Source organism: Amia ocellicauda, chromosome 11 (assembly GCF_036373705.1).
Source record: "Amia ocellicauda isolate fAmiCal2 chromosome 11, fAmiCal2.hap1, whole genome shotgun sequence".
Classification (NCBI taxonomy): domain Eukaryota; kingdom Metazoa; phylum Chordata; class Actinopteri; order Amiiformes; family Amiidae; genus Amia; species Amia ocellicauda.
Genome location: NC_089860.1, coordinates 3,382,422 through 3,399,728, shown reverse-complemented (window position 1 = coordinate 3,399,728; position 17,307 = coordinate 3,382,422). Strand labels below are relative to the sequence as shown.

The 17,307-nt window shown below is 39.8% G+C and overlaps 1 protein-coding gene across 4 annotated transcripts in view; it reads left to right on the top strand.

Annotated features, from left to right (window-relative positions):
* Positions 1–17,307, top strand: part of LOC136762834 (solute carrier family 23 member 1) — a 46,797-nt gene that overhangs the window by 6,345 nt on the left and 23,145 nt on the right. For 3 of the 4 annotated variants that reach the window (XM_066716384.1, XM_066716382.1, XM_066716383.1), the window contains 3 exons: positions 4,405–4,530; positions 9,754–9,911; positions 11,382–11,470. In XM_066716384.1, the coding sequence (XP_066572481.1) occupies positions 4,405–4,530; positions 9,754–9,911; positions 11,382–11,470 (373 nt within the window). The remainder of the gene's footprint in view (positions 1–4,404; positions 4,531–9,753; positions 9,912–11,381; positions 11,471–17,307) is intronic. The other variant, XM_066716385.1, reaches the window with a different exon arrangement.

Sequence of the window (17,307 nt, the reverse complement as noted above, 5' to 3'; positions counted from 1 at the left end):
AACGACGTCGGTGTCCAGACATGACTGGGACCCTGTGCGCACCCAAGCGTGAGCAGGGCCCACAGTTGCTCCGTCCCCCTGGTCTGGTCTCAGACAGGAGGGGCAGACCACGTCACCGCTCCAAGCGGGCAACGTGTGGTGGCCGCAAACGGTACTGTGGCGTGTGCGGGAGGAGGAGAAACGGGTCTCCATCCTGTAAATGCCGCGCTCGTGCATGTGAACGTGCAGTGAGTGCTCCAGTCAGGCGACAGTGGAGCACCTAGCGGGACTTGCCGCTGTAAGCGCATCTCGACTGGCAACGCAACACAATACAGTGGGGGAGGGGCACTACACACTGATTAGTAACACCAAGCACTGCCGAAGTGCGCCGAACAAAGCACTGCACACTGCAAGCGCCGCATGGGCTGTACAGGCCTAGTCACACCACGGGCGGAGGAGCCCCTCTCACGTGTGAGGTCTCTTACGACAGACCGAGGCTTAGGCCGGGCGGCCGGCCTCGGCTATTACTGCCGCTGTGTGCGCTCTCGCTGTGGAGGAAAAAATCCTGTGGACAAAAACCAACACAGCGAACTAGCCTGAATAATAATAATAATATTAATAGTAGACGACTAGTAGTTGAATCGAGGCGCTGACGGACTTCTGCAGCGTGGATGGAACAAAACAGCATGGCTAATTTAAAGAAAATTAAAATAGCACAACAACACACAACTGTAGCGAATCAGTGGGTGGATGGTACTATTTGTACTACCAGCCAGCCAAAAAACGAAATTTCTGTTTTTTATTCACAGAGATCCTCTCACCTGTCTTGACGAACCAAGGCGAAGGGCAAAAACAGGAAGTCTTTGTGCAGACGTCACCTTTTATACAAACAAGAAAATAAAGGGTCCTGTTTGAGTGGCGGGCACAAGGGCCATTGGCAGCTTTGATAGACAAATGTCTTCAATATGTTCCAGCGATGCACGCTGAAAACACCTCCCCTTTGGGCAGTGCTCGAAAGATAACACAGTATTCACCTGCTAAGTATGCAGAGTAAAATATTTAATACAATGTTCATATTAATGTAACCTGCACAAGCACTTTAATTCAGCTCATCAGACACATAATTTAGCAAGAGACAAATGGAGGGGCATCATATTCATGAAGAGCATTGTGATGTCCCAGTTTATGTTTAGGTAAGAAACACACATGCAAACACACACACACAAACACACACACACATATATATATATATATATACACTCACCTAAAGGATTATTAGGAACACCTGTTCAATTTCTCATTAATGCAATTATCTAACCAACCAATCACATGGCAGTTGCTTCAATGTCTGAGTATTTCACAATCTGCTCAGTTACTGGGATTTTCACGCACAACCATTTCTAGGGTTTACAAAGAATGGTGTGAAAAGGGAAAAACATCCAGTATGCGGCAGTCCTGTGGGCGAAAATGCCTTGTTCATGCTAGAGGTCAGAGGAGAATGGGCCGACTGATTCAAGCTGATAGAAGAGCAACTTTGACTGAAATAACCACTCGTTACAACCGAGGTATGCAGCAAAGCATTTGTGAAGCCACAGCACATACAACCTTGAGGCGGATGGGCTACAACAGCAGAAGACCCCACCGGGTACCACTCATCTCCACTACAAATAGGAAAAAGAGGCTACAATTTGCACAAGCTCACCAAAATTGGACAGTTGAAGACTGGAAAAATGTTGCCTGGTCTGATGAGTCTCGATTTCTGTTGAGACATTCAGATGGTAGAGTCAGAATTTGGCGTAAACAGAATGAGAACATGGATCCATCATGCCTTGTTACCACTGTGCAGGCTGGTGGTGGTGGTGTAATGGTGTGGGGGATGTTTTCTTGGCACACTTTAGGCCCCTTAGTGCCAATTGGGCATCGTTTAAATGCCACGGCCTACCTGAGCATTGTTTCTGACCATGTCCATCCCTTTACTAAACTGGCCCCCACAGTCACCAGATCTCAACCCAATAGAGCATCTTTGGGATGTGGTGGAACGGGAGCTTCGTGCCCTGGATGTGCATCCCACAAATCTCCATCAACTGCAAGATGCTATCCTATCAATATGGGACAACATTTCTAAAGAATGCTTTCAGCACCTTGTTGAATCAATGCCACGTAGAATTAAGGCAGTTCTGAAGGCGAAAGGGGGTCAAACACAGTATTAGTATGGTGTTCCTAATAATCCTTTAGGTGAGTGTATATATATATATATATATATATATATATACAGTCACCTCCAAAATTTCTGTCAGTATTGATAAAGATGAGAAAAAAGGCTGTATAAAATAAACAAATATGTAATATGTAGAAAACGATTGTCTATAACTTTAATTCAAAACATGCTTTGTTCATAATTACATCAGTGGTAAAGTCAAAGATTTGGCAAATAGTGTTGACATGTCAGACCAGCTCGCCCTGCTCACTGATTGGGTTAGGAAGAACCGTCACTTAAACCTAGTGGACCAATGAAGACTCCCTCTAAACCAGGGGTGGGGAACGTCCAGCTTCCGGGCCGTATACGGCCTCTGAGGCTGTTTGCTCCGGCCCTAGAGTCCATTTGAAAAAATATTTTCTGTGACATACACTAGAAGCGCCGAGCTTATGTAATAAACATCTCTACTGTGTTTTAACTGCATAAACACGAAAATAAATAAGTAACACATTTACCTATAATAGACAAAATCGGGTTATTTTAACCAGTCAGTAAAATACATAAAAACTCAAATATAACCTATAATCCTGCCTGCCTTTTACAATAGAGCCAGTCTGACGCTCAAGTGATGATCTCTACCTGTCTACAGTTTTTCATGTGCTTGAAAAACACACGCATTGTACAGCATTACAGGTGTTTTCTTACAACTGTAGTCAATTATGTTTTGATAAATGCAATAGTTGTTTTTGAACTATAAAATTTTGCTTTTGAGCATTATTCCAATATTTTAGTTTACACTTGTTTCATTATCTTATTGTATGCCGTTGAGCTTTTTGCTTATTGTAGGTGTCACAGTTCAAAACACATCCCCAGTTCTCCACTAGATGTCGCCATCACCCTTCCTTCCCAGTCACCTCTCCCAGCTCCCTTCATTCAATCATTCAATCAACATTCCTGACACCCATGTGCACTTCCGCAATCACTCTCTGCTCCCATTCACCCTACACCTCCCAACCTAGTTTTCTGTTCCACATATAAACCCCTCACTGTCTCTCACTTATCGCAAAGTTTTGTCAGTTTTCAGGTACATCGCCGAGCATTACTCCCCGTACCTTGATCATTGCCTTGTTCCCTTGATTCCTTGCCTGACCTCCCGACCACGACTTTGGACCTTCGTCTTTGACTTTGTTTGCCTGATCACCCGACACTTGCCTGTGACCAGAATCATGTCTCTGCCTTGCCCTTGATTGCCCTGTTCTGCCGGTATCGACCCACACCTGTCTGACCTCCTCTACCCCGCACCACAACTGGGTCCCCTGTTCCCATGCCCCGCTGTACGTTACAGTAGGCTATATAGTTATTTATGTTTTGACTGCAGTGTGTGCGTTTAGAAAAAAAGTGATTTGTTCTTGCATTAGAATGTAAGTTTCATCTGTATTAATGTTTTGATGTAGGTGTATTAATTAAGGTTGTGGCCCGTGAATACATTTGTGAACACTCAAATGGCCCTTGATAGGAAAAAGGTTCCCCACCCCTGCTCTAAACCCTGCCCTCACGGCAAAACAGTGCCAAAACTCATAAAAGAAACCAATGGCGAAAGCAAAGATTGCAGTATTGTAACCAAAGGCAGCGACTCCAGGTGAGCACGTCAGTGAAATGGACTCAATCAATTCAAGTTCTGCTCTCGATTTAAAATGATTTGCATTCAAGTTTTTTTGTGTTGCTTTTGACATAATTATTTTTGCTTTCAATTCTATATATTTTGCTTTCGATTGTTTTATTTTTGATCTCAACATACATTTTTTTCTCAACTTAATTTTTCTCGTTTACGATATATTTTATTTTAAATTCGTTACTTATGGTGCTAATTTGAGCCCATACTGAAGAAATGTGTCTTGAACAGGTATGCCAAAAGAAAAGTAAAAGTAAAAAGAAAATCTGCATGAAATAATAACATAATCCATTGATAACACATCAGTTCTTCCATATTGATTAGTATGAGATTCAATTAAAGCTAACTATGCACAGGTTGGAACCAGTGCTGTATGGAATATAGGCCTCACCCTGTTCTCTGAGTAGAGGCTTCTGCCATTTCAGCCTCTCAGGCCTCCACCTCAGTCATGTTATTTTGACCGCTCTGTGCAGAATTAAGAATACAAACAGTATTTTAATTGCAGAAAAATGACTGCTGTTTAAAACCAGCTTGCTGCTGTGGTTGTACATTGCAGGTAGATGATGCACCTGTTCAAAGTGAGAAGCATGTGCAGAAGGCCCCAACAGACCAAGGCTTTGACATGATCTACAGGATAGAGGATGTCCCTCCCTGGTATCTCTGTGTCTTCCTGGGACTGCAGGTACTGCACTGACCATGTCCACACATCTTCAATAATGCTAATGGCTTCTTCCAGTACAGGGTTGCAGTAAGTCAGAGCCTAACATGGCACACCCAGGGCAACAAAGCAGGATGCCTGTCCTTCGCAGGTCAGCACACAGTTTAGAGACATTTAGAATAGCCAATAACCCTAAACTGTATTTCTTTAGGATGTGGGAGGTTTCACGCGAAAACCCACATCCACGGTGAGCACATGCAAATTCACCACGGGCAGATACCAAAGGCTGGAAACACCTGGGTCCCAGGTGCTGTGAGGTAGCAGTGCCAACCACTGTGCCCTCATGACACCCCACTGGCCAGATCCTGCTGTATGAGGTGCCATTCAATTCAAAATTAACAGAAAAAAGAAATCATATACCAAAGTGGATATGTCATATAGCAGAAAATATAAATCATATACCAAAATGGATATATCATATAACAAAGTGGATTGATCATATAGAAGAAAAAATTATTCATATACCAAAATGGATATATCATATAACAAAGTGGATTTATCATATAGAAGAAAAAATTATTCATATACCAAAATGGATATATCGTATACCAAAGTGAATATAGCATATTGTAGAAAAAAATATTCATATACCAAAGTGGATATATCATATAGTAGAAAAAATAATTCACATTCTAAAGTGGATATATCATATAGCAGAAAAACAAAAAATCATGTACCAAAATGTATATATCATATGGCACAAAAATATAAATCACATACCAAAGTGCATATATCATATACCAAAATGGATAATTCACATAGCAGAGTCACAGGCATTAGAGCTGAATGAGGGAGACATCGATGCAGAAATTCATTAATCAAGATACCATTCACGAAGCCTAAATTAAAGTTTACAAGTGTACATTCTGAGGCTAGTGTATACGTTGCTCGCTATGCTATAGTTCAGGGCTTCCCAACCTTTTCCATCCCAAGGCCCACTTGATCAACATCATAAACCTTTGAGGCCCACTACCCACACAATCCTTTCAAAAACACATTTTTAAAGAAGTACATTTAAATAAATTAGATACATTTGCATAATTGGTAGATGACGTCACATTAACTAGTAATTTTTATGTTTTTTTTGTTTTTTGTTACACCTAATCCATATTAACAAAATAAAACATTCCCAGGTAGTATAAAATAAGTTATCGTGTTTAAATTTAATTTTTACAAGCACATGGTTTATATATAGGTACGCTATTGATTTAACTTGCTATTGACTTAATTTTACTCATAATAAACTGTATGGTGACATATGCATGTTAACTTTAATTTGTATTTAATTCATTCCAGAAAATAGTGTTGGAAATATGGCATCGATGTGAACCCCTTGATTAATATACCCCGGTGTTCAGTTAACACAACAATACTGAAAGTAGTAAATACTACTAGTAGTAAAAAATACCTAACCTAATAGTTGGGTTAACTATAAGTAAAAGACTCCCTTCTACAGTTTGTTACAACATTATATATTTTTGGGTATATAATAATAATAATAATAATAATAATAATAATAATAATAATAATATTATTATTATTATTATTATTATTATTATTATTATTATTAATAATAATAATAATGGGTCAATTGGAATTAAAGTGCAGAGCTGTGTACTAACCACGGGGTCACCTCCAGCACTCTGCTTTCAGTGTGTTGCAATTGACCCATTAAGCCTAATAAATTATACATAATAATTTAAATTGACATTGCTTAAATGATCCCAGAGACTGGTTGTTCACTCCGTGATATACCACTTTTCAGTTGCACAGCTTACGTTCAACTTGTGGAGTCTTCTGTGCATTTAGCAAAACATCCCAAACAGCAGATGTTCTTCTAAACATTTGTTTTGTTTTGGATGTTTTGCACAACACTTTACATGATGGCAGATAAAGAAACAATAACGCAGAATAATCGAGTGGTCCACCTGCATGCTGGTAGATGGGGGGATAGTACTCTTTCAAAGATATATATTTTTTTAATTATCAGTGTAATCGTCCATTTTCAAAATACATTGTTTAAATTGAATCTGGTCCATTACCTGCTGACATGATTGTTTTGAACTTTGTTATATCTACCAACTTTTAGAATGAAGTTGTATAAAGAGCTCGGTGTGGGGGGGACTCCCCCAGAACATTTTGAAAATTGGAGACCTGAAATGCGCGATTCTGAGTCATTTTGAAGTCAAAAACCTGTTACAGCCTTATTCCAAAATTGATTAAATTCATTATTTTCCTCAAAATTCTACAAACAATACCCCATAATGACAATGTGAAAGAAGTTTGTTTGAAATCTTTGCAAATGTATTAAAAAAAAAAAAAAAAAAAAAAAGCACATGTACATAAGTATTCACAGCCTTTGCTCAATACTTTTTTGAAGCACCTTTGGCACCAATTACACCAAGTCTTTTTGAGTATGATGCTACAAGCTTGGCACACCTATTTTTGGGCAGTTTCTCCCATTCTTCTTTGCAGGACCTCTCAAGCTCCATCAGGTCCATCAGAGTTCGATCTTTGTTTCATCATACCAGAGAATTTTGTTTCTCATGGTCTGAGAGTCCTTCAGGTGCCTTTTGGCAAACTCTAGGCGGGCTGTAATGTGCCTTTTACTGAGGAGTGGCTTCCGTCTGGCCACTCTACCATACAGGCCTGATTGGTGGAGTGCTGCAGAGATGGTTGTTCTTCTGGAAGGTTCTCCTCTCTCCACAGAGACACGCTGGAGCTCTGTCAGAGTGACCATCGGGTTCTTGGTCACCTCCCTGATTAAGGCCCTTCTCCCCCGATCGCTCAGTTTGGCCGGGCGGCCAGCTCTAGGAAGAGTCCTGGTGGTTCCAAACTTCTTCCATTTACGGATGTGCTCATTGGGACCTTCAATGCTGCAGACATTTTTCTGTACCCATCCCCAGATCTGTGCCTCGATACAATCCTGTCTCGGAGGTCTACAAACAATTTCTTGGACTTCATGGCTTGGTTTGTGGTTTGACATGCACTGTTAACTGTGGGACCTTATATAGACAGGTGTGTGCCTTTCCAAATCATGTCCAATCAACTGAGTTTACCACAGGTGGACTCCAATCAAGTTGTAGAAACATCTGAAGGATGATCAGTGGAAACAGGATGCACCTGAGCTCAATTTTGAGTGTCATGGCAAAGGCTGTGAATATTTATGCACATGTGCTGTTTTTTGTTTTTTATTTTTAATAAATTTGCAAAGATTTCAAACAAACTTCTTTCACGTTGTCATTATGGGGTATTGTTTGTAGAATTTTTAGGAAAATAATGAATTTAATCAATTTTGGAATAAGGCTGTAACATAACAAAATGTGGAAAAAGTGAAGCGCTGTGAATACTTTCCGGATGCACTGTATATGCACAAATGGTGTGGCAAACACTTAATATATATACGTATGTAAGGGCAGTACTGTACAGTCATGCAACTAGATTGGTTTCACTATTCGGATTGGCTTGCCTTGATTTAGATTATTAGCCAATATATTTTGTCAATGTGATGCTGCCTCTGTTTGTTATAAACTTGACCCTGTGAAGGATCCACTCTCATCTCTAACCAACTGGGTGCACTGTGCATGTCCAACCCAACATCTACACCACGTGACTTTGGTATATATTTTTTTACTGCTATGTGAAATATCCACTTTGGTATATGATTTTTTTTTTTTTTACTACTATATGAAATATCCACTTTGGTATATGATATATGCAGTTTGGTATGTGATTTATATTTTTGTGCCATATGATATATACATTTTGGTATATGATTTTTAGGTTTTTTTCCTGCTATGTGAAATATCCACTTTGGTATATGATTTATATTTTTGTGCAATATGATAAATACATTTTGGTATATGATTTTTTGTTTTTCTGCTATATGATATATCCACTTTGGTATGTGATTTATATTTTTGTGCCATATGATATATACATTTTGGTATATGATTTTTAGTTTTTTTTCCTGCTATGTGAAATATCCACTTTGGTATATGATTTATATTTTTGTGCAATATGATAAATACATTTTGGTATATGATTTTTTGTTTTTCTGCTATATGATATATCCACTTTGGTATGTGATTTATATTTTTGTGCCATATGATATATACATTTTGGTATATGATTTTTTGTTTTTCTGCTATATGCTATATACACTTTGGTATATGATATATCCATTTTGGTATATGATTTTTTTTCTGCTAAATGGTATATACACTTTGGTATATGACAGGGGTGGCTAACCCTGGTCCTGGAGAGCCGCAGGGTCTACAGGCTTTTGTTCTATCCAGATCGTTAACTGCTTAATTGAACCAATTGTGTGTCTTAATTAGGCAAAATGTCCCTGTGTTCAAGGTATCCAATGATTGGTAATTAAGAGAGACCTGGAAATCCTGCAGGATTGCGGCTCTCCAGGACCAGGGTTAGCCACCCCTGGTATATGATATATCCATTTTGGTATACGATAAATTGTTTCTGTTAATTTTGAATTGTACGGCCCCTCATACTGCTGTGCTAATGAATGTTCTGTCTGGAAACAGTCCTTTTCAGCCGTTCATAATAGAATTTGAAACAATATGGAGACAAAATAATTATACATTATACACATCATGGAACAGATTCATGTCATATCATGGTTTGAGTGACAGATATAAATTGATGAAATCATGTAGCCGTTCCAGGATTGTTGAATAATCAACTGCAGTCATAAACCTGTGTAAACCGCTCTAAACAGGTTACAAATTAATGATGCATAGGCAGAGGTGTAGATTATATTATAGCAAACATTCACATAATAATCATTGCTGATTCTATATAGGCTCAGCTGGTTGCATGAAGATCCAATGATACCTGCCCATTGAAGCAACTGACCTAAATGAGAGGTGTTTGTAGGGTATACTTGATGATGCCATTTTCTCATACCACATTATCATTATTTTTTTGAATGGTCAAGCAAATAGTTGAAGTAAAGTCTATCAATAGCCTAAATCATGATTGGAGGTGGAATGAAAAACAGAAGACACAGGGTTCCCACAGGATTAGAGATGGGAAATAGTATACAGACTTACGAGGCTTTAACCAGCTGGGCCAATCAAGGAGCCTGGAACGTTTCTGAGCAGAGCACAATGTTAGTAGGCCTGTTTGTACTGCACTTCTGACTTTTGTGTTGTTCTTCCAAAGCACTACCTGACGTGTTTCAGTGGCACAATTGCAGTCCCATTTCTGCTGGCGGAGTCTCTGTGTGTGGGCAAAGATCAGTACACTGTAAGCCAACTTGTGGGAACTATATTCACCTGTGTGGGAATAACCACCCTCATACAGACCACATTTGGAGTCAGGTATGTGGGGAGAAGAAATTCCTTTGTCAGTCATTTTTTCATGTTAAGCACTTATATATATATAAAATCCGCAACATATGAACCATGTACAAGAATAAAGATTGATGGCATGCTTTTCAGGGCTATTTGTAAATCAAAGTTCACTCTTAGATGTATTACATCAGCCGTTCATTAAGCTAGAATTTCCATACCTCCATTCCCTTAAGTATACATTTATACACAGATTACAACCTTTGTCATCCTTCATGTCGAGCCTTACTATTACCTAATTTGTTTGGTCTTGAAAATATTGTTAAACTATACCTTTTCCCATCCATTTTCAATAATCACTTCATCAAGTACAGAGTTGCTGTGACCTGGAGCCTAACCTCGAGGATACAGGGCACAGCTCGGCTTATTTATTAATTATATTATATTATAATATGTTCAACACAGATTCAACCTAGAGGAGATTGTAAAGATTCCACTTTAGTTAAGAAAGGAGGTGACCCTGCAATAGAGATTACTAGAGTTGCAGACATAAGTATTGGCAGCTGCTGTTTAAACTCAAATGGCTGCTAGGATGAATGAACTCGCTAAGATTTGTACTTAACTGTATTTTAGCACTTTGTTTTGCATTTATGTTGTAATTTTCCCTGGATAAGGGTGTCGTCCAAGAAATAAAAATAATAATAATACGACTTAAAAAATGTATAATTGATAAATTGGTATAAGATTAATGAACTGTATTTACTAACTGGAACACTAACTATATTGGCAAATTATATTTCTTTCAAATGAAAGGTGTCATGATATAATATATTGTATATCTCAGTATTGATTGCTATTAGTAATTTGCCTGTACATTATAATTCCCTTATAGAAACAGACTGGTAAATCCTGACTGAAAAATACAATAAAAGTAAAAACACTCCTTCGGTCAGCTGGGGACAAAAATAGTACCTTTAAGTTTCCCTTGTGGCTTTATGTCTTTCATGTAATATCTAGTTATCCAAGGCTCCTGCACTTGGTAGACTTTAACTGTCTATTAAGGTAAAGATATGGATAAGGGTTAGGATTATGGGAAAGATTAGGATAAGGTTAAGGATAAAAATCTATTACGATTGTTTGAGTTAGGATCTGGTTGAAGGTTATGATTGGCAGTAGGGACAGGTTTCGGATGGCAGTTAGGGCTACAGTCGGACTTGTGTAGGCACTCAACTCTTTCAGGACAGATCTCTCAAAGGTCTCTTGCTCTGCTATGAGGGGCATCCTTTCGAGCCGTCTATAATTTAAAAGGGGAGGCTTGTCACTTTTGAAGGGTGGCCTTCATAATGTTGCCACAGAAGTCAGAGTGCAGAGTCCTGCTTAATTGGAAAAAACAACCTTCCTTACGTTATTCTGTTTGGAAAACATAATAAATCTGGCCAATCCGTTAAGTCTTGTTATTAAACTGTACAGTGACAAAGGTTTATCTTGTCTCTTTTACAGGCTCCCACTCTTTCAAGCCAGTGCCTTTGCTTTCCTCATCCCAGCCAGAGCCATTCTAGCTCTAGATAAATGGAAATGTCCTCCTGAAGGTACCCAAAATAAATCGGTTTGACTTTTTACTCAAATCTACACAGACTGCAGGATTTCACTCACCCTGTAATATAAAAATACCATGCCATACAGACTGTCTCTTTTGATTTAGATAGAATATTCTTTAATGTCCTATGATTACAAAACAGACTTATTAAATCATACAGTTACCCACAGCAATTGTAGTGAGTTTTTCAAAGTACGTATTAAATTCAGTACATAATGGAGGGTAATTTGTAATTTGTTATTTAATAATGAATTAATAAATAAAATCAATATTAAATGCATAAGGCTACATGAATAAAAAAATGAAATCTATAAATAAATATATATATATATATATATATATATATATATATATATATATATATATATATTTATTTTGATTTCCTTTTTTATTTATCTACAGTTAAGTCCAAAAATATTTGGACAAGGAGACAATTTTCATCATTTTGGCTCTGTACGCCACCACGATGAATTTGAAAGGAAACAATCAATATGTGCTTTAAGTGTAGACTTTCATCTTTAATTTAAGGGTAGTTACACATGGTCCCCCCAATTTTATGGGCTCAAAAGTATTTGGACAAGCTAACATAATCTTGAATTAAATTGTGAGTTTCAATACTAGTTTGTAAATCCTTTGCAGTCAATGACTGCCTGAAGTCTGAAATCACCAGATGCTGGGTTTCTTCCCTGGTGATGCTCTGCTAGGCCTGTACTGCAGCTGTATTTAGTTCCTGCTTGTTCTTAGGGTGTTTTGCCTTCAGTTTGCCTTAGAAATCAAAACAAACCAATCAGAGAAATAGCAAAAACATTTGGTGTGGCCAAATCAACAATTGGGTACATTCTTAAAAAGAAAGAACACACTGGTGAACTCAGGAACACCAAAAGGCCCGGATGACCACAGAAAACAATTGTGGTGAATGACAGAAGAATTATTTCCCTGGTGAAGAAAAACCCCTTCATAACAGTTGGCCAGATCAAGAACACCCTCCAGGAGGTAGGCGTATTTGTGTCAAAGTCAACAATCAAGAGAAGACGTCACCAGAGTAAATACAGAGGGTTTACCACAAGATGGAAACAGGAAACAGGAAGACCAGATTAGAGTTTGCCAAAAAAAACTCTAAAGAACCCTGTACAGTTCTGGAACAACATCCTATGGACAGATGAGACAAAGATCAACTTCTACCAGAATGATGGGAAGAGAAGAGTATGGAGAAGGGAAGGAACTGCTCATGATCTGAAGCATACCACCTCATCTGTGAAGCATGTTATGGCATGGGCATCATTGGTTCCCTTGTATTTATTGATGATGTGACTGCTGACAAAACCAGGTGGATGCATTCTGAATTGTTTAGGGCTTTATTATCTGCTCAGATTCAGCCAAATGCTTCAAAACACATTGGACAGTGCTTCACAGTGCAGATGGACAATGACCCCAAGCATACTGGACTTTCCTAAGGTGAAGAAGTTGAATGTTCTGCAATGGCCAAGTCAATTACCTGACCTAAATCATTTGCTGCGCTATACTAAGCGCTGTGATTCGTGTGAGAGCACTGTAGTCCTGATGCGGAGCAGTCACTGTTAGCTTAGTACTCTGAGGGTTAATTATTGTATTATTATTTTATTATTTTTTACCATTTTGTTTTCATTGCATGTTTTAATATGCATACATTTTGTTGTTGAAGAGAGATAGCCTCATCTGTTCAAATAACTGCAGGTCCCAATGTGGGAGGTCAGAGCCTCCAAGTCCAAGTTGAGACATACAAGTAAGTACAAATCCGGCACCCCCTGGATATCGTGCATTGCTTAGCAATCACCTTGATTTCGCACATGTGCAGACCGCTCTACACTCACCTAAAGGAATATTAGGAACACCTGTTCAATTTCTCATTAATGCAATTATCTAACCAACCAATCACATGGCAGTTGCTTCAATGCATTTAGGGGTGTGGTCCTGGTCAACACAATCTCCTGAACTCCAAACTGAATGTCTGAATGGGAAAGAAAGGTGATTTAAGCAATTTTGAGTGTGGCATGGTTGTTGGTGCCAGACGGGCCGGTCTGAGTATTTCACAATCTGCTCAGTTACTGGGATTTTCACGCACAACCATTTCTAGGGTTTACAAAGAATGGTGTGAAAAGGGAAAAACATCCAGTATGCGGCAGTCCTGTGGGCGAAAATGCCTTGTTCATGCTAGAGGTCAGAGGAGAATGGGCCGACTGATTCAAGCTGATAGAAGAGCAACTTTGACTGAAATAACCACTCGTTACAACCGAGGTATGCAGCAAAGCATTTGTGAAGCCACAACACGTACAACCTTGAGGCGGATGGGCTACAACAGCAGAAGACCCCACCGGGTACCACTCATCTCCACTACAAATAGGAAAAAGAGGCTACAATTTGCACAAGCTCACCAAAATTGGACAGTTGAAGACTGGAAAAATGTTGCCTGGTCTGATGAGTCTCGATTTCTGTTGAGACATTCAGATGGTAGAGTCAGAATTTGGCGTAATCAGAATGAAAACATGGATCAATCATGCCTTGTTACCACTGTGCAGGCTGGTGGTGGTGGTGTAATGGTGTGGGGGATGTTTTCTTGGCACACTTTAGGCCCCTTAGTGCCAATTGGGCATCGTTTAAATGCCACGGCCTACCTGAGCATTGTTTCTGACCATGTCCATCCCTTTATGACCACCATGTACCCATCCTCTGATGGCTACTTCCAGCAGGATAATGCACCATGTCACAAAGGTCCAATCATTTCAAATTGGTTTCTTGAACATGACAATGAGTTCACTGTACTAAACTGGCCCCCACAGTCACCAGATCTCAACCCAATAGAGCATCTTTGGGATGTGGTGGAACGGGAGCTTCATGCCCTGGATGTGCATCCCACAAATCTCCATCAACTGCAAGATGCTATCCTATCAATATGGGCCAACATTTCTAAAGAATGCTTTCAGCACCTTGTAGAATTAAGGCAGTTCTGAAGGCGAAAGGGGGTCAAACACAGTATTAGTATGGTGTTCCTAATAATCCTTTAGGTGAGTGTAGATTGATTTGGCGCATGCGTTCCAGGGGTTGCCAAATATTACAGCAGGTATACTGAAATATTTGGCACCCCATGTCTTCTCAAAGGGAGGTGCAAAATATTTCCGTATACCTGCCCCAGGTTGTGTGTGGTCGTGAACGTGCATTTATTGTGGATTGAAGGAGTACAGAATTGCATGTAGGTTACAGTTATAGGGCAGACATGGGGATGCAAAACTGACTACCAAGTTCATATTAATCATACCCAACTCCCAATCACGTTTAATGTCTCAGAATGAAATAATACCATGTATTTTATGTTAAGAAGTCTAAAGCTACAGTATTGCCATGCTGAGAGTGTACGAAACTTAAGTATTAAATCTAGAATCCAATGCTGCATAGGGTGAATGGGTGAATATTCTGTCAGATTTCCCTGATCTGAAATTATTTCTGTGCTCCAGCAACATAGTGCTGAGGAAATCCACATTTCAGGAGTTTGACCAAAAAATACTTTTTAGACTGACGTTTGTCAGTAGTGCACGGCAGCTGTTGCGGGGATGTGCCAGTAACTCTAAGCATTGAAATGGTTAAGGGTCCTCAGAATTTTTACAAAACCTGTTTTGTTTCTATTTTTCATCTTCAAGGCTTTTTTTCCAAATAGGGTCTCTCAATATTAACGGTTGTAGAGATATAAAGAAAAGATCCTTATTTGTGTTTATTGAACCGAAAGGGGCGAGTTTTTCTGCAGGAAACGCATACAGATTCAGAGAATCAGAGCCACTGGGTTAGAGATTGGAAGGGGGAGGTGTTTCTGAGTCATGGTTCTGCTGTTAGTGCTGGGGAGGGATTTTATTTTCTCCAGGACTTGTGCAGGGATACCTCTTAAGAGTAGAGGCAACAATAGGAGAGTTTTTTTTTAACATATATGCTGCTACAGTGAGGGAAAAAAGTATTTGATCCCCTGCTGATTTTGTATGTTTGCCCACTGACAAAGAAATTATCAGTCTATAATTTTAATGGTAGGTGTATTTTAACAGTGAGAGACAGAATAACGAAAAACAAATCCAGAAAAACGCATTTCAAAAAAGTTATAAATTGATTTGCATGTTAATGAGGGAAATAAGTATTTGATCCCCTATCAATCAGCAAGATTTCTGGCTCCCAGGTGTCTTTTATACAGGTAATGAGCTGAGATTAGGAGCACTCTCTTAAAGGGAGTGCTCCTAATCTCAGCTTGTGACCTGTATAAAAGACACCTGTCCACAGAAGCAATCAATCAATCAGATTCCAAGCTCTCCACCATGGCCAAGACCAAAGAGCTGTCCAAGGATGTCAGGGACAAGATTGTAGACCTACACAAGGCTGGAATGGGCTACAAGACCATCGCCAAGCAGCTTGGCGAGAAGGTAACAACAGTTGGTGCGATTATTTGCAAATGGAAGTAACACAAAATAACTGTCAGTCTCCCTTGGTCTGGGGCTCCATGCAAGATCTCACCTCGTGGAGTTTCAATGATCATGAGAACAGTGAGGAATCAGCCCAGAACTACACGGGAGGATCTTGTTAATGATCTCAAGGCAGCTGGGACCATAGTCACCAAGAAAACAATTGGTAACACACTATGCCATGAAGGACTGAAATCCTGCAGCGCCGCAAGGTCCTGCTCAAGAAAGCAAATGTACAGGCCTGTCTGAAGTTTGCCAATGAGCATCTGAATGATTCAGAGGAGAAGTGGGTGAAAGTGTTGTGGTCAGATGAGACCAAAATCGAGCTCTTTGGCATCAACTCAACTCACCGTGTTTGGAGGAGGAGGAATGCTGCCTATGACCCCAAGAACACCATCCCCACCGTCAAACATGGATGTGGAAACATTATGCCTTGGGGGTTTTTCTGCTAAGGGGACAGGACAACTGCACCGCATCAAAGGGACGATGGACGGGGCCATGTACCATCAAATCTTGGGTGAGAACCTCCTTCCCTCAGCCAGGGCATTGAAAATGGGTCGTGGATGGGTATTCCAGCATGAAAATGACCCAAAACACACAGCCAAGGCAACAAAGGAGTGGCTCAAGAAGAAGCACATTAAGGTCCTGGAGTGGCCTAGCCAGTCTCCAGACCTTAATCCCATAGAAAATCTGTGGAGGGAGCTGAAGGTTCGAGTTGCCAAACGTCAGCCTCGAAACCTTAATGACTTGGAGAGGATCTGCAAAGAGAAGTGGGACAAAATCCCTCCAGAGATGTGTGCAAACCTGGTGGCCAACTACAAGAAACGTCTGACCTCTGTGATTGCCAACAAGGGTTTTGCCACCAAGTACTAAGTCGAAGGGGTCAAATACTTATTTCCCTCATTAACATGCAAATCAATTTATAACTTTTTTTTTGTATATGATTTTTTTGTTGTTATTCTGTCTCTCACTGTTAAAATACACCTACCATTAAAATTATAGACTGATCATTTCTTTGTCAGTGGGCAAACGTACAAAATCAGCAGGGGATCAAATACTTTTTTCCCTCACTGTATTCTGGGGAATGAGCACCCTGGGTTCTTTAAAATATTGTCTCAGACCATTTCTAACTGTGACCCTGAAAGTGTGGTGCTCTTGGGGGGGTGATTTTAACTTCACTTTGGATCATGTTGGAGACAGGAATCATGAGGAGCCTCATCCCTGTCAGGGAGAGAGCTAGCCTCAGTTGTCATTTCCATTCAATTGGTCGATGTGTGGAGGGCTCTGAACCCTACAGTGAAACCATACTCTTGGTAGAAAATGAACTCTAATCGGATTTCTGGTGCGAGATTAGACA